General features: G+C 63.1%; 1 protein-coding gene across 3 annotated transcripts; it reads right to left on the reverse strand.

Moving 5' to 3' along the window:
• Positions 1-2,435: 2,435 nt before the first annotated feature.
• On the reverse strand, positions 2,436-23,600 carry CAPN15 (calpain 15). Of its 3 annotated transcripts, none has more exons than XM_082857472.1 (13): positions 23,327-23,600; positions 15,183-15,477; positions 8,220-9,645; positions 7,226-7,434; positions 6,954-7,137; positions 6,651-6,874; positions 5,774-5,899; positions 5,550-5,702; positions 5,007-5,168; positions 4,678-4,835; positions 4,345-4,511; positions 4,084-4,262; positions 2,436-4,002 (listed from the first exon to the last, which is right to left on the reverse strand). In XM_082857472.1, exons 2-13 carry the CDS (start codon positions 15,362-15,364, stop codon positions 3,825-3,827), a joined length of 3,348 nt encoding a protein of 1,115 aa, XP_082713598.1. In that variant the 5' UTR covers positions 15,365-15,477; positions 23,327-23,600; the 3' UTR covers positions 2,436-3,824. The 3 variants fall into 3 exon arrangements, with proteins under 3 accessions (XP_082713598.1, XP_082713597.1, XP_082713599.1); XM_082857471.1 differs by having other exon boundaries at positions 4,678-4,904; XM_082857473.1 differs by lacking the exon at positions 15,183-15,477 and having other exon boundaries at positions 4,678-4,904.

Consider the following 23,600-nt stretch of genomic DNA (forward strand, 5'->3'; position numbering starts at 1 on the left):
CAGGGCCCAGATATTCTCCAAGGAGTGTATGAGGGTGCTGCCCAAGCTGGTCCAGGGATGTGGGGTGGAGCGGGCCCCCCTGAGGGAAAGGGCATTGGCTGGGAGGCTCAGGGCACCAGGGACCCCAGGAGGCCTCTGGTCCCAAACCTGCTCACTGCACCCCTCCCCCAATTAGCTCCCTCCTCTGGAAGTCACCCTGGCCAGCGCTCCCTGCATGCTTGATTAGCCGGCCACCCTGGGGTGGGGTGGGGTGGGGTGGGATCTGATCCTCCATCTGCCTCAGGCCCTGGGATGGAGAGGCTCCTGGACGCTCTCTGGAGGCACCAAGAGAGGCTGCAGCGGGAGTGAGCTCTACGCTATGAGAGGCATGCCAGCTGGGGCAGGGGCCTTTCCAATCACTGAGGGAGCAGCCTGGCCAGGCGAGTGGGAGGAATGGCTCAGGCCGCGGAGCCCCAACCTAGAGCCCCCACCCAGCTTCCGAGCTGCCCTGGCAGAGCAGTGCCCGGGGCCGGCAGCAACCATATGTTGGAAGAGGAGCTGCGCAAGTCCCTCCGCGGCCCCCGGGGCCCAGCCTTCCTGGGCCTGTCACAGGCGATTTTCCCTGCCTGAGTGGCAGGCCGGCCAGCGGGCGGGGTGGGCGGGGGCTGCAGAGCCTGTGCGTACTCTGGGTCTGTCCCCCACGGTTCTTGACACTGACCCTGCCAGTCGGGGCAGACGCAGGTGCCGGGCCCGGAGTGGGAGACCCCAACATCCCGCCAGACACGCGCCCCTTGCGGTCACCCCTGTCCAGGTCAAGGTCGGGGGCCCAGAGAGGAGCCCGGGAGAGGAGGTGGTCAGCGGGACCAGACCCGCTGCTCCGTCGTGGGTGGGCGCCCAGGGCAGGCGGGAGAGTCAGCCCAGCGCCCAGAGCTGTGCGGAGGAGGCGGGAGGCCGCGGCTAATTTGTACACTAAGTGCTTCTGACAGGGATGCCTCACAAGTGAGAACACAGCACCACCCGCCTCAGGAAGGCCACCGCGGCCAACGGGTGGGCAGCCAGGCGGCCTGTGTGAGGGGCAGGAAGGGGGTCGTGGGGGGATCTGGCCCAGCAGAGACAGGGAGGGGACCGGGGTTGTGGGGAGTGGGGGTGGGCTCGGGACGAAGGGCCCCTGTGGCCGGAGGGTCAGAGACTGAGGCAGGGAGCGGGGCCGGGCGGTGTGGAGGCGGCTTGCCCTCTTCCGACCCTCGTCCACCCCTCGCACAGGCCTGGGTCCAGGTGGCACCCGATGAAGGCCAAAGGCCCAGCAGGCCAAGTCCAATCCGCAGGCCGGCTCCCCCTCCTTCGAACCTCATCACAGTGGCCGCCCCCGCCCCAAGCCCTTACCCCGGCCCCTGGCCGGGCCCCCACCTCAGCCCCCACCAGCACCTCCCATGAGCTGCTGCATCCCCACCGCGGGGGGCCCCCAGCTCCCATTCCCCTCAGCCCCTCCCTGCTGGAGCAGGGGTGCCAGGGGAGCGGGCGCTGGCTGGGGTGAGCCGGGGTCTCCAGGCCAGCCGACAGGATGAGCACGCAGCCCCCACCCCACTGTGGAGACCCCTGCCAGACCTCTCTGATCTCGCTTCCTAGGCCATCTTGGGGCTGGAGGAACGCGGGTTCAGGCTGCCCGGGACGTCCCAGTAGTGACGGGGGAGCCCAGCCCCCACCCCAAGGGAGAAGGTCCGGCGTGGCCGCGCAGCCGTGGAGCAGGGCGGGCGTCTCTGGGTGCTGAGGGGAGATGTGTTGTGGCAGCTCCCCTGCTGCCCGAGGCCCGCCTGGAGCCAACACTGCTGGTGGCTTTAATTGCTTTCACATACGATAGGCTGGCCTATGACAGGCCTCTTACACCCGCCGAGCGGCCTCTGCACCCCAGCCCCCCTCTCGGCCAGGAGGCTGGGCCCGTCGCTGTTCCAACCTGGGCGCCCAGGCTGGGGCTGCAGGCTGTGTGCCTGGTCCTGGCTGCCATCTGTAAAATGGGACAGGAGGGAGGGGGCACAGGACCCCACCACCTGCGGGAGACAAACTTTTCTCCCTGCCCCTCACTCCTCTGCTCCGTCCATGACTCTGATGGATCCAGACAGGTACCCTGAACGCAGATGCCTCTGGGAAAAGCCGAGCACACATACGGTCCTTCTGAGGCTTCGTGGGGACCAGTCTGCCAACCACTGCGGGGTCTGGCCTGAGCCTCTGTCCCACCTGGATACCCAGTCCTTCCTGGGATGCAGGCAGCTGGTGAACAGGGTACCCCTAAAGGCTCCCTGTGAGGCTGGCCTGGACACTGGCTCAGCCACCCCGAGGAGCTGTCACCAGGTGGGCCTTGGTGCCCTTCAGCCCTTGGAGGAGAGGTGAGGGGCCAGGAACCCCTGGGAGAGACAGATGAGGAGGAATCCTTACAAAACAAAACATTTTTATTTGGTCCATCGGAGCCTGAGTCTGGAAACACCCATGGAGAATCATCCTACAGGGATGGTACTGACGACTGATAAAATAGCCTCTGTGTCAGAAGAGCTGCCGTATGTACAGGGTTAAAAATACTCACAGCTCAGAGTAAAAGGAGAATAGAAAGGAGGCCCAAAGGGGAGTCTAGTGCTTCTGGGTGCTTCTCCAGGTGTAAACCCACCCGCCTACAAGTCCCACGGGAAGCGAGGGGCCACAGACTGGGCCACCTGCTGCCTGGGGGCTGCAGGACAGTGAGGCCAGGCGGCCCAGGAAGCCGGCCTCTGTCATCCTCAGGCAGACACAGAACTCAGGGCTGAGCAGCCACAGGGAGGACGCTGGGCTTCTGAGGTGTGGAGGGGCTGGGAAGGGCCACACCCTGCGTGTGCCTGGACAGGGCTGGCCAAGGATTTCTCCTGGACTGTTCCTCCCAGCAGAGGTCAGGTGGTGCTGAGGACAAACCCCCTCACCAAGCACAGGGCTGGGCCTGGGCTCAGGACCACCTGACCCACTGCCCCAACCCCAGCCTGGGGCATGGCTTCGATCCTGGCTGGCGCTCCAGGAATTGCATAGTGTCCCTCCCCACCACTGCTTGAGCCCATGGTCGCCAGGCACCTGCCTCCTGGGACACTGCTGGGACTCCAGGAACCACTGCTTGCCTCATGAGGGCTTGGGGGGGAGATGGGACCTAGGGGCAAACTGCGGAGAAAAGGCTCCTGACCTCGTGCCCCACAAAGGGGGTGGGTCTCTGCTCTCACCCGGGGTTCTGGCCTGACCCCACAAGGAGGGGTGGTCCCTGCTCTCACCTGGGGTCCTGGCCTGACCCCACAAGGGGGGTGGTCCCTGCTCACCCCAGGGTCCTGGCCTCTGGCCCCCCAAAATGGGGGTGGTCCCTGCTCTCATCCTGGGGTCCTGGCCTGACCCCATAAGGGTGGGTGGTCCCTGCTCACCCCAGGGTCCTGTTCTCTGACCCCTCAAAACAGGGGCGGTCCCTGCTCCTACGCTGGGGTCCTGGCCTCTGACCCCCCAGATTTGGTTTTGTGAATGGAGCTCTTTGCTGCCAGGCAGGAGGCCCCAGGCCATGGGAAGGGGCAGCCTTACCTTGGCCCTGGCAATCTGGGCCAGACCTCAACGTGGGCTGGTCAGAGGAGCTGACACACAGCTCCCTCGAGCTAGAGGCCGCTTCGAGGTATTCTGCTTGGTGGCTATGAGGCCCTGGGTAGGAGGGAGGGGCAGGAAGGAAGGCCCAGGGGAAGCTGCGCCATGCCGCTGGCGCTCCCTGGGTGGGGGTCCTGAGATTCTGGTTCAAGCATCCTGTGTTGGGGTCTTCCTCGTAAAGTGCATGTGGGGGCAGGCAGGTGGGGGCAGGGTGGTCACAGCGGCCGGGGCCCATGCAGGCCAGCGACCTCGGGCGTGAGTGGGGGGCTGTGGCTGCCCTTGGAGGCCGTCCAGTCACTGAGGAAGGCCTGGGCCGCCTTGCGGTGCGCCAGGCGGTGGGTGATGGAGAAGCCGGCGTTGCCCTCCAGCTGGGACAGGATCACCAGGACCTGCCTGGGGGAGGGGGGCCGATGAGGGCCTGCGGAAGCTGGGGGCCGCGGGGCGGTGGGGTGGTGGTGGTGCGGGGGTGCCCACCTGTGCAGGGGCGGCACACTGTCCTGGGTGCGCAGGCTGCCACGCGTGGACACCACGTTGAAGCTGTCTGAGCAGTCGCACTGCACGTGCAGGTAAGACTTGGGGTGCCGGTTCTCCACCACCACGATGAGCCCTGCCCAGCCATGCGTCAGGTAGTAGCAGGTCATGCCCTCGCGTCCCTGGGTGCAGGTAGTGCAGGGGTCGGTGGGTGGGTGGGCGGGCAGCCGCCTCCCTCCCCCTCCCCCCCGGACCCACGCCCACCTCGTGCCGCTCGCCCCTGCTCTCCGTGAGCAGGATGATGGCATCTGCCAGCGTGGTCGGCTGGGCCTCCACGGGCTCCACCATGACGAGTCTTGAGCTGTACACGGCCAGCACGTGGCCGGGCGGCTCCGGGGTGCCGCGTGGGAGCCCCGCTGAGGGGCCGGAGACTGTGGGGGGCACTGGGTGAGGAGAGCGGGCAGACATCCCCGCTGGGTGCAGGCAGGGCTGTGCTGGTGTGGCAGGGCGGTTACCCTGCGGAGCGGCCAGAAGGCATGGGTGGGGGTCCATGCTGGGCTGGGGTGGGGGTTGTGTGGGCGGGCGTGGGTCGCTCACCCTGCGCGGCTGGTGGGCCCGGTGCAGGGCCCCAGTGGTTGAAGGCACAGCACACCACGGCGTACTCGCCGGGCTCCAGCATCACATCGCAGTTGACAAACTTCTTGACTGCACGCTTGCTGTGGGCCAGCAGGCGGCCCAGGCTCAGGCGGCCACCACTGCCGAAGGAAGCCCGGAACACCAAGACGCACAGGTCCAGGAGGTGGCTGTCCACCGAGTCCGTGCGCCTGCGGTGGCCCGCAGGGGTCACGGGTGGCCAGGCCCTGCCCAGCTGTCCCGCCCCTTCCACCCCGGCCAGGCCCCACCCCTGCCGCCCGGCCCCCACCCACCTGCTGCCCTCCTGGAAGAGGGCGAACTCCAGGGACGCGCGCTCCAGCACCGTAAGGGCCGTCACGCCCACTGGCCCGCTGGCCGAGCTGGGGAAGCAGCCCTGCACCCGCGCCTCCTGCCAGTCCGAGTGCACCTTGCAGATGTCCACGGAGTCAAAGTACCTGGGCAGCGAGAGGACAGCCCTGCTGAGCAGCCCCCACCCTCGCCCCGGACACGGCACCCGTCCCTGGGCAGGGTAACCCCAGCAGGCATCCTGCCCATCGGGATCTCTTGGGATCAGTGTCCCAGAAGCCCTGGTCTTCTGGGACAAGAAGACCTGGTTGCCTGTGGACAAGACCTGGTTGCCTGTGGACACCACCAGGGGGCGTCAGGCCGTAAGGCTGACCCACAGACAGAGCCCTGGCAGAAACACCCCCACCCTGTGCTGACCCGAATTCCAGGATGGACCAGGCCTCTGGTTGGCAGGAAGGACACCCCATACACTGGGGCGAGCAGGGCAGCCATGGGGCCGACACTGGTCGTGGCTGCCCAGCGTCCAGTACCTGATGAAGTCGCTGTACTCCATCCAGAAGACGCCTTCGCTGCTGCCGTGCGGCATGAGCTCGCTCCGCAGATGCCCCGGCCAGTGCGGCCACTCGTCCGACCAGCTGCCATTCCAGGAGAAGCGGCCCCACGGGTTACGAAGGCGCAAGAGCCTGCGGACCACAGGGTTGAAGGCCACTCTCATGCCCCCACGCCCCTGCCACATCCACACGCCCACACTTACCTGGAGCCCTGGACATCACGGACGTCCAGGATGGAGTAGGCGTGGCGCGGGCGCAGGCCCAGGCTCTCGTAGGCAGCATCGTCCACCTTCATGTTGCCTCCCCCACAGGAGGCGCCCATGAGGAATCTGTGCAGGCAGAGCAGCCCCGCTGACCAGGGAGCCCCTCAGTAATGGGCCTTAATGATGGGGGAGGGGGCTGGGCTCACTCTCTAGGGGACCCCTGTCGGCCCAGACCTGCCTCCGGGGAGGTGCAGCACGAGATAGGGGACGCTCCCTGCCTCTGGGAGACCCACGTGAGACACATGGGACTCAGGAAGTGCTGGCCCAAGAGCTCAGAGGGCTTGGGCTGGGGGACAGGCAGACCCAGGGCCTTCGGAGGCCTGGTGAGGCCGGCTGATCCTGCCAGCTCAGGGCTGCGGCTCCCTGAGGGGTGGGGCCACCTAACTGCCCAGCAACAGCTGAGTGCAAGGGTCCTAGCACCAATGAGCTGTCTCTCCCAGGCCTGGGGTCAAGGACCCTCCCCAGACACTGGCCAATGCGTGCTGGGGCTCAGAAGTCCCCTGACTCCCCCCACCTGTCTGCCCCGGCTGCTGCCACCAGGTGCCTCTGTGGGGCTCACTCCACACAGTTCCACAAGGACGCCGATGGCCATCACCGGCCCAAGTCAGGACAGGGCCTTCAAGGTACAGGCCAACGGACAGCATCCTGCCTGCTGCTACCCTGCCAGGGCAGGTGGGACGGCCAGTGCAACATGGGAGCCAGGCTCCAGCTGGGGTCAGCCCATGCCCGAGATATCTTGTGAGACGTGGTACAGGTCAGAGGGCACTGGCCCTGCCTCTCCCACTACTCCATGCCCCAGCATGGCCACCCCTCTTACCCAGCCTCCTTAGAACTCAGCATTTTGGCCCAGATGAGGTCAGTGTCAACTGGTTCCTCGCGGGGGTTCGTGGAGCTGACCTGCAAGGCCAAGCTCTCACAGGGTGCGCCGGTGAGTGTGGCCAGGCCCTCGATGGCGCGCCCGGCCTGAAGGGCAAAGTAGGAGCCGTGCAGCTTGGCCAGAGCCTTCTCGATGAGGGCCACCCACAGCTGCTTGCGCTGAGCCTGCAGGGGGGGCTGGAGTTGTGAGGCCTGCTGCCGCCCGGCCCATGCCTGCCGCCCACCCCGCGCCCGCCGGCGCCACCTGGGAAAAGAGGAGGAAGCCGGCCTCGTCGCAGGGCAGCATGTCGTCCACCAGCACCGTTGTCCATGTGCCATCCTTGCAGAGCCGCACCTGGTAGGCGCCCTCTGCACACAGGCTGCGCGTGACCATCACCCGCTCGACCAGGTCCGGCCGCTCGGCCAGCACCGCCAGCGCACTCAGGAACCTGCGTGAGGTTGGGGCTCACGGAGAACACGGCCTGCTTGCCTGCCGCCCACTGGCAGCCCACCCCCGAGTGGGTACCCCAAACTCACCAGCAGTTCCCCAGGAGCCCCTGAAGGATGTCTGAGGGCCGGAGAGTGTGGAACACGGACCACGAGGTACTGTGGTCCCTGAACACGGAGCAGTTGATCTCGTGGGGCCTCAGCCACTGTCGCACACGCTGCTGGACGCTGTCGCCCGCGGGGAAGCCCACAGACTTAGGTCCAGGGGGGAAGCTGTCATCCACAAAGTTCACGCCATTCTGCAGAGACCATGGCCACAGGCTCAGGTCAGGCTGGGCCCACTGCCCAAGAGAGCACCCTGCTGCCTGAGCCCCAGAGGAAGAGGTGGGCACATGTGTAGCCCCCTGACCCCTGTGGATGGCTTGGCCGGGCAACAGGTCAGTGGGAAGTATGTGAGCCCCAGGGAGAGGGTGCAGTGCCCAGCCTGTAGGCTGCGTGGTGGGCATGGGTCGCAGGGAGCCTGGGTGGCCTCCCTGCACAGCCCACTGCACCGAAGGCCCCAGGAATAAAAGTGGGGGGACCTGACAGGGGCAGGGCAGCCAGAACACAAGCTCCTGGATGGGTTGCCAGCAGTGACAGAGGGTAGCAGCATGAGGGGGGATGGACACCCTCTCCAGGTGCCCCTGGGGGTGGGTGATGCCCTGGGCTCAGCCCTCCTGCAGCTCCAAGGGAAGAAGGCATGAAGGGGCACCCCAACCCTGAGTTTCAGCAGGGTTTCTGCGGCTGCGGGAAGCACCAGGCCTGCCTGTTGGTGTGAAGCCGCTACCTGTCCCCACCTCCCTGTGGGGCCACCATCTGCAGGAACTCACAGCGGGGCCGAGGGGTCAGGACCACGGAATGTGGGGTCATGGACCCTTGTGGACACAGGGAGAAGGGCCCAGCACACTCAGGCGAGTAAGTGACCTGGTGGCCCCACCCAAGTTCAGGGCCAGCCGGTGCTCTGAGCTTTGGGAAGAGAGTCCCACCCTCCCCCAAGCTGGAGAAGAGACAGTGGGGAAGGACAGACGATGCAGAGGGGCCTCACCTCCTGGCAGAAGGCCACAATGTTCTCCCATAGGGCCTTGGCCTCGCCCTCGTCCGTCTGCCGCCGCTTCTCCACGTGCATGCTCTCCCTGCGTCTCAGGGGCGCTGTGCCCCGGCGCTGGGTCACCAGGAGCTGGGGGGTGTGGCAGGCGGCACAGTGCTTGGCTCGGGGCGTGTTGAGTAGGGTGCAGGCAGGGCAAGCCCACTGGCTCAGGCGCTCAGACGGTGCTGTGGGAAAGAGGTGGCCAGCCTTGTGGGCCAAGCAGGGCCCGGGCTTGTCCGCGCTGCAGTTGGGGCATCGGGTGGGAGGCTCGCCGTGCTCCTGGAAGCCATGCAGCTTGGAGCAGCCGCACGCCGTGCAGCGGGAGGCAGCTGTGGGGTTCCTGAGCGTGCACTTGGCACACGACCAGGTAGTGAAGTCAGGGCTGGAGGGGCTAGCGGGCGTGTAGCGCACGGTGTCGCCGGCCAGGTCAATGACGTCGCTGCCCGGTGTGGTGCCAGCCTCGCAGTGGGCGGGGCTGGCGGGACCAGGTGGGCGCAGCGTGGTGCCACCCTCAGCTGCCTCTTCCTCCAGGAAGCTCAGCCGCTTGCCCGACAGTAGCTCCGCCAGGCGGGAGGCCCCAGCCGCGGTCCGCCCCAGGCCCTGGGGGGGCCCCTTGGAGCTGGCAGAGGGCGAGGGCTGGGTGGCCTCAGGCACCGGTGGCTGCAGCTGGGGGGGCACCTCGCGGCGGCTGCGAGGCACAGGGTTGTTCTGGAGGGTAGGCGAGAAGGGGCTGAAGGGTGGCCCCCGGGGGGGCTCCTGGTCCGCAGCAGAGGGAGGGTTGACATCAGCGCCTTCCCCGGGCTGGGGTGGGGCAGGCATGACAGGGAAGCCTGCGGGAGCCACGACTTCTGGAACCACCAGGGCCTCGGGAGGAATCCTGGGCAGTGAGAGTTTCCGCGGCCCCCCACAGGCCGAGCAGGAGCTGGCCACTGGCGTGTTGTGCAGTGTGCAGCGCTGGCAGGCCCAGCCACTCCCAGTTGCGGCCGCGCCCCCCTCTTCCCCCTCCACCTCCTCCGGCCGCCCCCCAGCTGGCTCCATGGCCGCCAGCCCTGCCGTCTGTGCAGGCCCTGCCTCCTCCCCGCAGCTGCCCTTGGGCTCCGGCAGGACCCCGTTGATGACGGGTAGCAGGGAGGCCCCGGGGACGGGCTCGGGGGCAAAGCCGCACACTTCGCAGGCCCCCCTGCCCAGGAGGTTGCGGAATGTGCAACGGGTGCAGGGCCACTTCTGTTCCTCCACGCTGAGCCGCAGGATCTGGTCGAGGTCAGGCTTGTGCCGTGGGGCCTCGCAGATGGAGCACTGGCGCTGGCCGGCCGGGTTCAGGAAGGTGCAGCGTGCGCAGGACCACTCCCCGACCGCAGCCATGGGCCCGGGCGAGTGCGTGTGGCTGCAAGGGAAGGCCGCGGTCAGTGATTTTTGACAAGGGTGTCAAGATTATTCAATGGGGCACAGACAGTCTTTTCAATCAATGGTGCTGGGAAAGCTGGGTTTAAATGCTAAAGAATGAGCCAGAGCCTTACCTCATGCCATATTCAACAATTAACTCAAAATGGATCAATGACCTAAATGTAAGAACGAAAACTGTAAAACTCTTCGAAGAAGAAAATGTGAGTAAATCTTCATGACCTTGGATTTGGCAACGTATTCTTAGATATGACACCAAAAGTACAGGCAAACAAAGGGGGAAGAAAAGAACTTCATCAAAATTAACAACTTCCGTGCTTCAAAGGACACCATGAAGAAAGTGAAAAGATAACCTACAGGAAAAAATATATGCCCATCATCTATTTCTGATCAGGGTCTAGTATCCAGAATATATTAAAAGTTCTTATAACTACACAACAAACAACCTGTTTTTAAAAATGGGCAGAGATGGGGACTTCCCTGGTGGTCCAGTGGTTAAGACTCCGTGCTCCCAATGCAGGGAACTGGAGTTTGATCCCTGGTTGGGGAACTAGATCCCGCACGCCACAACTAAAAGATCCCACATGCTGCAACTAAGACCCAGCACAGCCAAATAAGTAAATAAGTATTATTAAAAAAATGGGCAGAGGACTTGAGAAGACTCCCCCAGAGATACACAAAAAGCCCATGAAAAGATGCTCAGCACCAGCAGCCATCAGGAAAATGCAAATCAAACTACTACAAGGTACCACCTCACACCCAACAGGGCAGACGGTAACAGCACTGGCGAGGATCTGGAGAAACCACAGGCCTTCCCTACGTTGTTGGTGGGAATGTAAAATATTATAGTTGCTTTGGAAAAGTCTGACGGTTCCTCAAAAAGTTAAACAGACTTACCACAATTGTGACCCTGCTATTCCACCCCTAGGTATATGCTCAAAGAATTGAAAACGGGTGCTTTTCACAAACACACATCCACACATGTCCATGGCAGACCTGCTTACAACAGTCAAAAAGTGTAAACAACCCAAGTATCCATCAATGAATAAATGCATAAACGAAACATGGAATATCATTCAGCAACCAAGAAGAACGAAGCACCAACACACAACACCAACGAGCCCCGGAAGACACAAGAGGCCATACGTGGTGTGATTCCATCCCCAGGAAATGTTCAGGACGGGCAAACCTAAAGGCAGAGAGGAGCCTGATGGTTCCTGGGGGCTGAGGAGGGGGGTGGGAGCAGGGCTCTGGGAGCCTCTGGGGTGGGCAGAGCTGGCCCCGCAACAGCCTCTTGAGGACTAACCCGGGTGCGAGGGGCGTCCAACACTCCACACACACAGTCTCCTACCCTCACTGTAGCTGCTCTGCTTGGCAGAAAAGTTAACTGTTCTTCATGACAAGTCATGAAGTTTGTGCAACTTATGGTATGTTTGTGCCACTTATGGTATGTTTGTGCCAAATCCTTCAGGAAGAAAGAAAACTTCCCTCTTCAAAAAAAACAAACAAGGGACTTCCCTGGTGGTGCAGTGGTTAAGACTCCACACTTCCAATACAGGGGGCCTGGGCTCGATCCCTGGTGAGGGAACTAGATCCCACATGCCGCAACTAAAAGATCCCACGTGCCGTAACTAAGACCCAGCTCAGCCAAATAAATAAATATTAAAAAAAACAAACAAAAAATGTCCCCCGAGCAGCGCGACTGTTCCTTGGCCCAGAGCAAACTGTGAAGCCGCCTTCTCGGGCATGTGGCTGGGACTCACAGGCTGCCCACAGCACCCAAGTGGGTGGATGGGCCCTGGGGCGACCAGCACGGGGGTGGGGCCTGGCCAGGTCAGCTTTGGCCTTGTCTTCTGCACTACCAAAAGCCTAAGAAATCTGCCTAGAGATGACTGGAGCCTCCCCTGCTGCTCCCCACTGACAGAAGGGCCCACGGTCAAGGCGTGGGCACATGTGTGCCCACACAGACACACACGTGCACACACACGCTGGGTCCCAGGCAGCCTCCACGTGGGCCCCAGGCTCAGAGGATGGTCTTTTGCCCTGGGTGCCCCACCTGGCCTGCAGAGCTGGTCTGACCCTTTGTGGACCACCTGCTCCTGGCAGAGGGGTGTCCAGGGAGAAGACTTGGGCTCCCGCCCCCAGCACAGGACAGGTGGGCCTGGGGCCCTCCTAGGACACACCTGCCCTCAGCTCCAGGCCCCTGGTGGTCCCAGACATGCTGAGAAGACACAGGATGGGGAGAGAGCCCAAGTCCCACCCACTCTCATGACCCAACAGCTGGCCAGTCCCTTGGCCAGATGAACAAGAGGCCACACCCAGGACACACAACAGGTGACACCTGGAGGCGGTGGGAGCTATACTCCCTCAGGGACACCTGTGGCCCACACCTCAGTCCGCACCTCAGCGTCACCAGGTGGGCGGAGATGAAGTGGCTCTGGGGTCAGCGACCAGGTGTCCAGAGGAGCCCTGGGCCTTTGCCCCCACCCCCTCAACTACCCTGCTCCGGTCTCCACACACAGGGTCACCCTCACGGCCACCCTGATGCGCTGGGGGCCCAGGACCTGGATCCCTAGAGTGTCCAAGGTGAGGCCAGAGCACCAGACAAAGCCTGGAAGTCGGAGACCAGCATACTGAACTCCAGGACACGGGTGTCACTCCGCACGACAGGAAGGCCAGCCAAGTGGGAAACAGACACCAAATACCTGGCTTTGCCCTCAATTCTCTGGGGCTGCAACATTCAGCTCCAATTCAAAAGGGAGGTGATGGAAGGGCCTGGGACACGCAGGGTCTGCAGGAGCCTGGGGACGGCCTTTTCCTCCGCAAAAAAGCTGAGAGGACTAAGTATTGCCCCCACTCAAGGACCTTGCTCGGTCAGGCTAGCAGACCCAAGCCCAGGCTCCCAGGCAGGATGTCGCCACCTGACCCCTTGCTGGTTCTGAGGTGCACGTGGGCCCCTCCCTCTAAGGTCATCCTCAGCCAGCCTTGGGCTGTCCTCTCCGCCTCTGTGTACCCAGGGGAGGCCAGAGCTCGTAGGTGGTGGATGCCCGTTACTCCTCAAGGCCTCGCAGCTCCTGGCCTGGCTTGGTGGTGGGTGTCATGCCCAGACCTGGAGGCTCTTCAGTGAAGGGTGGGCTGCGTGCGGCGGGTGTCCGCACGATGCCCGGGGCCCATGAGAGCAGGGGAAGAGTCAGCCGGACCGTCCGCACGTGCATGTCCACGTGTCCAGGTATGGGTGTGGGGAGGGGTCCTGGCAGCCGACCTTTCTGCCCCTCTTCCTGCATCTGTGGCGCCCAGCCCCCTGAGCCGCTCCTTCTAGTGTCCATGCTGGGTGTCTGGATTCCTCAAGGTCACTGGCAGCTCTTCCCACAACTTGCTCCCAGGGGCAGACAGTACCTGCCTGGAGTGCCAGGCCGGATGCGCCAGCCTGCGGAGAGGCCTGGCGGGAGGCCAGAGTGAGAGAGGGCGCTGCCCGCCCAGGCCGCTCGCTGGTCAGCGTGAGCCAAGATCCAACAGGCACACACGCGCTGGGGCACAGGGTCGCCACCTCTGCTGCTCGCTGCAGCCCCCCCGCCCCCCACCCCAGTAATTCTACCCCTGGCGATTTATCCTGAGGACATAAATACACAGAAATAAAATGACACGTGTGCATGGAGAAAGGCGTGAAGAGGTGCACCAGCCACTGGGGATAAGCTGATGAAACTAGCATGAGCGACCACCTCAAACCACCAGGAGGCCAGGATCAGAACCGCGGGCGGTAACGGCATTGGGAGGGTTGGGAGAAACCAGAACCCTCCCTGCCCGGCTGGTGGGGATGGGTAACACTGCAGCCACTGTAGAAAACAGCCTGGCCGTTTCTCAGAAAGTTAAACATAAACTTAAAATAAACACGAGCAACTCACTTCTATGAATCTACCCAAGAGAAGTGAAAACACACGTCCATGCAAAAACCGGTACACAAATGTTCACGGCAGCAGATTCATAAACTCCATGGGCAAAGAACCCAAATGTCTATCAACTAATAAGCAGATAAACTCCACACAGAGGAGCATCATTCAGCCATAAAAGAAGCGAAGCACTGATACTACACCGTGGATGAGCCCAGAGAACACAATGCTCGGTGAGAGAAGCAAACACAAAGGTGTGACTCCCTTGACGTAAAACGTAAAATGTCCACTTTTGGTCTCTGTGGCAAATCCACAAAGACCAAAAGTGGCTGAGTGATTTCCAGGGGGTGGGAGGTGACTGCAAATGGGCAGGAGATGGGGTCTCGGAGATGCTGTGAAACTGGATTGTGCTGATGGCTGCACAACCGCACACGTGGACTAAAACCACTGAGCCACACGCTTAGGAGCGGAGGATCTGGCGGTAGGTTACGTTACACCCCAATAAGACTGATACAGTAACTGATACAGTAACAAGTGAACTGAGGCGATTTGCTAACTCCTGGTGCCTGCCACCATCTGCTTCCCAGCACATCCCCCTGGACCTCAAGCCCTCATGACTCCATCCACTAAGGGTAACTCAGACAAGACCACTCATACTACCCCTGAAGCCTCCCAGGAGGCGGGTCCTGCTCCCACACGCCTGCTGGCCACCTAGACGGTGAGCCCAGGACATGCATGGGGCCCACAGACACCAGGAAACTGTCCTGCACAAGTGAGCTGTGTCCGAGAGAAGTGACAGCCAAGGGCAGCTGGCAGGGGCCTCCGGGAGATGGAGGAGGGTGTCTGCTACCCACTAAGCCCAGGCGTGGGGGCCCAGGAGAGTGAGGCTACCTCTGGCCAGAGGTCCATGGACCCTGAGTGTCTGCTGTGCACCAGGTACCTCTCCCTCCAGTGAGGCCGCAGGACGGGGCAAAGGCGGGGGCGTCAGTGTGTGCGTGGCTGACGTTGGAGCCCAACCCATCCAGACGTGAGCAGTGGGCACAGTGCCCGGGCTGCCCCACGCCCATCACCCCAGCACCCCAAGGGGAAGCTCTCCAGGTGATCCAGGACAGCCTGGGTGGGTCTGAGTGCAGCCACGGCTGCAGCTGGCGTGTGCAGCCTTGCCAGCGGGGACCCACGCCCCCCTCTGCTCCCTTGCAGGCAGCCACATCAGAGCAGGGTACCACGCACGGGTGGGGGGCCAGGGCAGTGCCCCCCAAATCCCATGGGATGCAAGCCAGCATTCTCGGTGCATGCTGTGCCCCTGCCCCTCCCCACCCAGCAAGAAGCTCCAGCTCCAGCAGACAAGCAAGCCCCCGGGCTCAAGGTGGGCTGCAAGGTCCCGTCCCAACCACCTCCGACCAGCCAGGCGAGACCTGAAGCCCGGCTCCAGGAGGGGCCAGCATCCCGGGCCTTCTCTACTGAGTGAGCAACCCCAGAGCCTCTCAGGTGTCTGGGGGGATATGAGTTGCCAGAGGACCCTAAGGAACAGGGACCCCACTTCTCTGAAAGCCCCTCTGCCGAGGAAGGGGCACCTGACAGCAGCACCCGCCCCTCAGGGTCCCTTGGGGACACGCCGTCTCCACCTTCTTACCTTCGGGCCCGGGGGCGTGGGGGCTGGTGCTGTCGGGTGACCAGGGTGTCACCCCAGACAGGCTCCCCAGGGCCACTCCTACACCAGCCGGCCGCTGCCGGGGGCCCTGGGTAGGGCAGTCCCCTGGGGAAGCCGTGGTCCGACTCGGTCTCAGTGGCCAGCGAGGAGGCGGAGCTCCCCATGGCCCCTGCGACAGTGGCCACGCTGAGAGCCGGGCCTGGTCACATGTGGCCGGCGGCGGCTGGCGAGGTGGAGCATGGAGGAGGGCACCCACGCAGGAGACAGGGCGGCCGGGCTGGTCCGAGTCACACAACAACAACAGAAATGACACAGAGAATAGAGAGAGAAGAGACAGTGTGATTCACAGGCACCAAGCCCCCAGGAGCCCAGGGAGGTTCCCAGCACACAAGTGGCCTTGGGGTGGCAAAGGAGAGCCCAAAGTAGGGGTCCCCACAGCCAGGGTCCCGACAGGGCTGCAGCCCCGGCGCACAGCTCGCCTCCACCCTGGACTGGCACCCCCCTCTCTGCTCCCACAGGGGAGGAGCGGCTGTGCCATGGTCGCTGGCCAAAAGGGTATCAGCCTTAAAAGAAAGGATTTAGGGGATATTTAGGCAGAGAAAAGAAAAACAAGGGAGCCCAGCAAGGCAGGCGAGCCCTGGCAGGACAGCCTCTGGGAGGGGCACTGGGCAGCGTCCAAAGTCACAGGGAGGTGCAGTCACCACCACGGCCTTTCCGGAGGGACAGCTCCCTCCACCCAGAGATGGGTGACCAGGGAGGGACCCGGGAGGCTGCCCGCCTTCCAGGGGGAGGCCAATGGGCCCAAGATCATCCGCCCTGAAATGGGAGGCCAGGTGCATCTCATTTCAAATAAGGCGAGTTCCAGTCAGGTTCAGGGAAGATGCCTGGGCCAGGCTCTGGGCCAAGGTGGGCGTCCAATTGGCTTTTTGGCCAAAGAGGTGACCAGCAGCCCTGCCCCCACCCCCAGGTCCACCGTTACCCAATGACACCCTTCTCCCAGCTTCCAAACAAGTCCCTTGGACACAGGGGCCAGCAGCAGGGGTGGAAATGGTGGACGCGTCCTTGCACAAAGGCAGGCTGGAGGGCACCCAGGCCTCTGAAGCACTGGTCCATGCTGCGTCCAGGGGACACGGGTGGGGATGCCCACACCTGAGTGGCTAGCAGCACACGCAACTCTGGAGGCTGAAGGGGTGGGAGAAGTCTGGGCCCCTGCCTCATAACAGCTTCAGTCAGACCAGCCGAGTCCCCTGTAGCAATACTGTTCACCTGGACCCATTCCTCCAAGGGACATGGACAGGATAGAGCAGCGTAGGGCCCGAAAGGCCTGGAGATCCTGAAAGTCACTTACCACTCAGGCCTCCCCTGCTCAGTACGACCAGAGCTGACGGTGGGGGCAGAGGCCCCAGTGGCCTTTAAAGCCGACACTGCCCACTTGGACCCTGAAGGAAGGGCTGAGGCTCCTGCTGACAGGAGTGCCGTCCAGTGGGAGCATCACACGAGCCTCAAGTGTCATTTCTAACCCTCTGACAGCCACAAAAGAAAGGCAGTACAGGTAAACGGAATCTCTGTAGCATATGTTACATCACCCAACACGTCCAATGTGCTGCCAGGTCAGTTTGGAATCAGGATGCAACCCGCGTGAACCACGTACCACCTATGTTGAGTTGAGGTCCTTCCTCTACTGTGGTTGATGCTCACCTCCACGAAGATGGGCCACACTCCAGGGGCAGCAGCCATGGCTGCCCAAGGTTTCCGTACTGGGCTGTGCTAGAGCACACTCCCAGTGGTCACGTCCACCTCGAGCAGGGTCACTCAAGACACCTGCCTCTCCCATGATTACGAGTCGGACACCACAACAGCTAGAACGGCCCCCAGGCTCCTGAATCCCACTCCACATAGGAACCCTTCGTGGGAAAAGAGCCCAAGCGTTTCTGACACTCCCCTTTCACAGCCAAATCCTGAGCAGGTGAGGGCTTGAGCTGAAGCTGAGCCCAGTGAAAGGTGTCCCTGGAGCAAGACTATTCAAGCCTGGGTCCAGGCCGGTGTCCACTGTGAGAACAAAGGACGGGGGGCGGGTAGACGGTCCACCCGCAGCCAGGTCAGGGCTGGCATCACGTGTGCCTGATGCAGGTAGAGCCGAGGGAAGAGTGAGGACACAGCCCTGGACCTCCCGGGGGCCTGTGGGCCTGGCTCGCTGGGAGGAAGGAGCACCAAGGTCCTGTGAGGACCCGCCTGCTCTTCACCGACGCTCTTAGCCTCAGGGGACTGAGTGCTCAGGCCTGTCACAGACACTTGGGGTACCGCATGTGAACAGCACACGAGGCACCAAGCAGGGCCCGGCAGCAGCTGTACCCCACGTGCCAGCCTCCCGACACACCTTCAGGAAACTCTGACCCTGCAATCAAGAGGGTTGGGGGAGGGTGACCTGGAAGGGCCTCTCTGGGGAGTTCTGGGGATGGCAGCACCAACACCCCCACACTGCTCGGCCCGCCGGGGTGATGGGGAGCCCTGGCTGCCTGGTCCAGGCCCTGTGCTCCCGCCCCGAGTCAGGTCCTTTCATCCATGCCTTCCTGCATCCTTCACTCACTCACCAGTGCCCAGGCTACCTGGGCTCCAACGGCACTGCCCAGGGCCGCTCCCTGGCTGCTCTGTCTCAGGAGCAATGCAACATAATCGCGTCTCCCGGCAGAAGCCTGGGCTCAGACGCTGGCAATGCCAGCCTCCCGAGGGCCCGAAGGGTGGGTGTGCCTATCCCACCGCCCAGACCAAGCCAGTGCCTCCTTGCCCTTGTTCGGGAACTGCTGCCCTAGATCTGAGTGGGATGGTGGCCTAGATCTGGCCTCAGGGAAGTGCAGGCACAGGGCTATGGCAGCCCCCCACCTGGCGTTACCAGCACTCCCCAGCGGCTGGGGACAGCAGGGGACCCCTCCCCCAGAGTGACAAGAGCATGAAGGGCCGGACGAGGGTGAAGCCTCCTCAGGACCCTGCGTGGGACGCACCTGTCTTGGTGGTGGCAAGCCGGGTCCTGGGGGTGACACCCCACGGCCTCACCCAGCTCACCTCGTCCCACTGCCCACAGGGCACTTCCCGCGGTGGGTTACCCGACTGAGGACTAGGGCTGAGCCAACACCTGGCAGAGGCTGAACCCCAGGTCCAGGGCAGGGAGGCGCGGGATCCTTACTCCCTGTACCCCCAATGCTCCGGGGGCTCCCGCGAGTCCTGCGGGCATCAGCACAGGCTGCCCCCGCTAGACTGCGGGGCACACACACAGGGCACCAGAGTCCCTTGGGACAGCCAGGCTCTGCAGACAGGGGCCGCCTGATGATGCTTCCACACGTGTGTACACGCTTCGCCCAGCCGTGTTCACAGTGCACGTGCCCCACGCCTGGCTGGTTTGCCATGTGCCAACTGCACACCACCTCCCACTCAGGGCCCCGGGCGCAAGTCTCGTTAAATCTCATCTCATAACAATGGTGCTTTCACAACTGCAACAACCCCAACAGGCCGCCCAAAACCAGCCCAGATGGGGCATGGAGGGAGAGCAGCCGTGAGGGGACCCCAGGCTTTCCCAGAGCATTGCTCCCTGTGCCCGGGTGCCCCAGCTGCACCCACCAGACGTGAAGCCTGGTACTCCTGCCTGAGGGAGGGACAGGCCAGGACAGTGAATGAACCCACCTACATCCCTTCCAGAAACCAGGCTGGGACACCCCCCCCCACATGCCAGGAGGCCCCTGTCCCAGCATGGGTGGGACAGCATCCTCCCACGGCCACCCTCGAGGGGTCAGGCACCCATATCAGCAGCTCATGGGCCCAAACCCGCAAGGTGGGAGGGCAGTGGGGTGGACAGTTAGGGGCTGGGCCACTGGGGACGTGGTGGCTCTACCTGGGGAGCACCAAAGGGACAGCAGACACAGTCCAGGAGACATGTCTGCCTTGCAGTGTGCCCAGAATGCCGGGACCAGAGCCCCAGGCTTCAGGGGCATGGCGGCCTGCAGGGCTGTGAGGAGCAGGGTTCTGAGGGGGGTGCCCACATCGCTCCACTGCAGCCGGACAAATCCACGGTGCTCGTGCCTGGGCTCTGCCTTGGGAGGTGAGCCTTCGTGGCAGGTCTGCCAAGAGCACATCCACCCAGAGGGCATGCCTTGTCCCTCTCTTGGAAGGGTCTGGACTCTGGCCCCTGGAGCAGCAGCCCCAGCCCCCAGGCTTATCGGCAGGAGCCAGAGTCCATCGGAGAGTGGTGTCGACCGGCCACATGGCTCTGCCTGCCACCCTGAGACCAGGGCCAACCCCGAGGCAAAGGTCACACAGAGGCCGCCCCACCTCCGCTGCCCCAGGGAAACACTCCCATGGGAAGTGGCCGGGGACTATGTCCCTTTAGAAGCTGCATCTGTCCCTCACCCAGAGGTTGGAGGCCCCAGGGGTATGGCCTGACTCAGCTGCTCCTCGCTACCTGGTCCAAGGCCACAACTACCTCTAGGCCAGCCAGGGCCATAGGGAACAAGGCCTCCCTCAGCCTGGCTCTGCCCATGGCTGGGGCCACCAGGGAAAGGTGCCCAGGTGGGGCAGGGCTCTGGGCAAGCAGCCAGTAGCCATTGAGACTCATCTGGACCCAGGTCCTGGCACCATCTGGCCACTCCAACTGCCCACAGGGCACATGTCTCCCTGCCAGTCCTTTCTAGGAGTGCTGTGAGGCCCAGATGTCCCCCTCCCACAGCCAGGCCAGCACCCCACAACAGCATCGTCGACCTCTGAGAGGAGACTGTGGAGGTTCTGCTGAAAATTGCTATCAACGCCCCTAAGAACCAGGCCCAGGAACAAAATGGTAATGAGCACTCCCTGTCATCCAACTTGGGGAGAAATGCTGGAGCCCCAGATCCCTGCCTGCACACACTCTAAGGTGGCCGCTCTGCTGGCGTTTCTGGACTTCTCTGCCTGTCCAGCACCTCAGCCCTGAAGCATCCAGCCACAGGTCAGAACTTAGGGCCCCAATGGTACTGGTCACATAAACGACCAGCAGGTGTCAGGTGGGATTTGCTCTGCTTCTAGGGCCCCTGCTTTCTGGGGAGGGAGGAGCGGAGACAGGCCCCTCAAAATCAAACCCATGTGTGAGGGGCAGCTCGCCAGCACGGAGGCTGAAGGACAAGCTGCGGGGGTCTGGGCTGCCTCCCAGAAGGGGACAGGGTCACGGCGTGTCCTGTGTCTTTTGAGTCGTACCTGCCTCAGTCGTACGTCGTGGAAAAGGAAATTATTGTCAGGGAATCAGGGATGCCACCAAGATCTCATTTCTAGTTCACGAGTTCAGTACCGTCTGATGATGAGTGCGCTTGGTTTTGGTACTGCCACATTTCTGTTCGCCAAGTGGCAGCAGGAGCAGCCCTGGCCCAGGCAGCCCAGTGACCTCGGGCCTTGAGGGTGGCAGAGCCACCTCACAGTGAGGGCACTGGAGCCTCCAGCTCACCCCGAAGGGAGGGACCTTTTCAGGAGCTGCAGGGCCTCCAACACGTGGCCTTTCCCCTTCCGTGGGGGGAGGGGAAGGAGGTTCTAGCAGTGTGGATGTGGGGGGGCCAGGTGTGGGAGGACTTCCCCTGCCCTGGCCTTTGGCCAAGACGACCCAGAGGAGCAGAAGCCATGGATGCCTTCCTCAGGACAAAGACACCATGACTCTCGTCAACAGCAGCTATCAACCTATTTTCCTTCTGATATTCTGCAGCACCATCCAGGCACGTCCCCCAGCCTGGCCACCAGGGAAAGGGGGAAGCAGACAGCAGGGTGTGGAGCAGGTGCTCAAGTGAGATGGTGCTGCCAGGACAGGCAGTGAGGCCGTGTGTCCCACTCGGTCTTGTGCGAGTCCACCCCGGGTGCCCCAGACAAGTACTTACTGGAGGGACAGCACATCCTGCAGGCATCGGGAGGCCCCATGCTGCTCTCCCACAGCCCCCGGCTCCCTGCACTGTCCTGGCAGCACCAGCACAGCCATCTGCAGAGTGACCCAGGATGACAGGGTGTGGCTGGGCAGGTCTCTAAGCCCAAACTCCACCCACAGCCTCCTTCCAGCTCATTCAAAGAAGGTGGAGACCAGTGACCCTTCCTCATCCATGAGAGGCTGAGAGGGGCCATTCTGGATGCCTCCCTCTCCAACCCCGGAGTACCCGTCCGAGTTCAGAGCTGGGTCACCAGAGCTGCCTGCCAGCGAGCGGCTGACAGAGGATGCTCGCTGACCACCCTGCCCTTGGTGCGAATGGGGCAGTGCTGGGCACAGGGGGAGCCGGAGACAGCCAAAGGGATACCACAGGCCTGCTGGGCATTCTTGGCAGAGCGGGGCAGGGGGTTGGGGGGAGTGGTCCCTGCCTGTGAACTTGGCAGAAGGTATTAGGCAAGAAAGACACAACCATATTCCTGCTTTGGGATGCTCCTGTGGGCGCCGGGTGGGAGGGCCTGAGGCAGTCCAGGCAAAAGAGCAGGGTGAGGAGCCAACTGACCCGGAGGCCACGGAGCACCCTTGGTCAGGGTGTGGGCCGCACCACTTAGGCTCTTCACCAAGCAGCTCAGGCCGGTGAAAACATCTGTGGTTTTAGAGAATTTTTAGGACAGCAGAGTCCTTCCCAACTCCGTGTATAAAAAACAAACCGTCGGTGGTGGAAGGAAGAGGCTGCGCTGAAAGGCATCGTCGTGGATCAGAGACCTGGATGTGCAGCCCCATCCAACCCTCCCCAACAGCCACGCCTGCCCCTCAGCCTCGGCCTCCGGGTCTGTAAAGTGGGGCTTAGTAGAGTGCTACCTGAGAGACAGGGGCCCAGAGAATTTCATGCAGGGCCTGAGAGCAAGGAGTTTCAGCAAAGTTACCCTGTCAAGAAGGGCAGAGGGGTTTGGAACCATCCTCCAGATGCAGGATCGGAGGGCCCAGCCACTTCCTGCTCTCAGAGCCCCGGGGCTCAAAGCAGAGACACAAGATCCGAGACCGAAGGTCCCTGTCTAAAACTGTGCAATCACTGAGCTTTGGGCCCAGCGGGGCTTAAGCCTGGCTCTCAGTAGGTCACGAGATCACCAGCCTGGCTGCTCAGGAGAAGCAGCTCTATAGAGTTTCAGATGCAGAAGAAAAGAGGGGTGCTCCTCCCGGGAGCAGAACGACCTGAGAGGAAGTAAGAGGAGTTCAACACCAGGGCCGGGCTCAGCTGGCCTCTCCAAGACCTGCTCCCACCAGCCAGGCTGCAGAGTAGTGGCTCTCAGGCTCCCCGTCCATTTGGGGCCCTCCTTCTGCAACTTGGGCCAGGGAAACACTACCTCTCTCCCCACATTTGAGGAAAGCACTCAGAAGTGGAAGGATCGACTTACCCCCTCCCCCCAGCCTCTGGGGGCGGGAAGGTGATTACCGGTATCCTCCTAACAGTGGTTCACACAGCCCCCCAGACCCAGGCAGAGGGAGGAGCTCAGGGATCTCCAAAGGAGGGGCTCCCAGAAAGAGCTCAGAACTACCAAGCACCCAGCTGAGCCCGTTTCCCTCACAGGACGCCATGGCTCCGAGCCACAGGACCCCAAACTCCCAGGCCTGGCCTCACTGGGGTCCTGCTGCCTGGAGTCCAGTCACAAATTCCTGTGTGTTAAGGGGTCCCGAGAGCCAGCCCAGTCAGGGCCACTTGACGACCCAACAAGGCTGCACTGGTCAGGATCAGAAGGGCCCCTCCTGTGGGCAACAGGAAGAGCTGGGTCGGCCGGCAGCCTAGCAAACATTCTCAGGGCCACCATAGGTAACTTTTCGGTTCGCTCCAGCGCCAGCAAGAGAGGGACGGGAGGAGGAAATGTGGTTGGTGGCCAGTGGGCACACAGGGCGCGCCTGCTCCCCGACTCCACGGGGCCGCCCCAGGACACATCCCCTAACGTCGCCGGGGCCGAGACACTGCCCGGAGGTAAGGGCACTCAAGGGCAGGAGGGGCTGAGGCCGCCTCCCGTGTCCTTAGCACCCCGGGCTGGTATCCCTCTGCTTGAGGTCCCGCCGGCTCCCCTCTCCAGCAGCGCCCCCAGCCCGGCCGGGACCGGCCAATGCCCAGGAGGTGCCGCCCGTCGACCACGGCCCCTCGGGGGTCCAGGCCGCGCCCCCGGCCCTGGCCTGGCCCAGGAGCGGGACTCACCTCCGCAAACCCGCGGCGCCTCCTCAGTCCCTGCGGCCCGGGCTCGCTCGCCTGAGCCGGCCGGCCCACAACTTGTTCTCGGAGGGCGGGAGGGCCCTCTGCCGCCGGCGCTTTGCCCCGACGGCCTCCCGCGCTGAGTGGCGGAGCGGGCAAGCGCACCGACCCGGCCCGACCCGTCCCGCGCAGCGCCCTGCGCCGCCTCCGTAACGTAGCGCCCTGCCGGGGCCCCGCGGCTACGGCGCGCCCGGGGCGCACGCGGCGCTGTGAATCCCTC

The sequence above is a fragment of the Leucopleurus acutus genome, assembly GCF_964270905.1.
Source record: "Leucopleurus acutus genome assembly, chromosome: 16".
Taxonomy (NCBI): domain Eukaryota; kingdom Metazoa; phylum Chordata; class Mammalia; order Artiodactyla; family Delphinidae; genus Leucopleurus; species Leucopleurus acutus.

What these genes read in the sequence shown, in the direction of transcription:
- CAPN15 (XM_082857471.1), bottom strand. Translation starts at nt 15,364, where the DNA reads ATGGGGAGCTCCGCCTCCTCGCTGGCCACTGAGACCGAGTCGGACCAC. An exon ending in GAGTACAGCGACTTCATCAG is followed by an intron (nt 5,169 to 5,549) that starts GTACTGGACGCT and finishes CTCGCTGCCCAG; the next exon opens with GTACTTTGACTCCGTGGACA. An exon ending in GCAGGGGCGAGCGGCACGAG is followed by an intron (nt 4,263 to 4,344) that starts GTGGGCGTGGGT and finishes ACCTGCACCCAG; the next exon opens with GGACGCGAGGGCATGACCTG.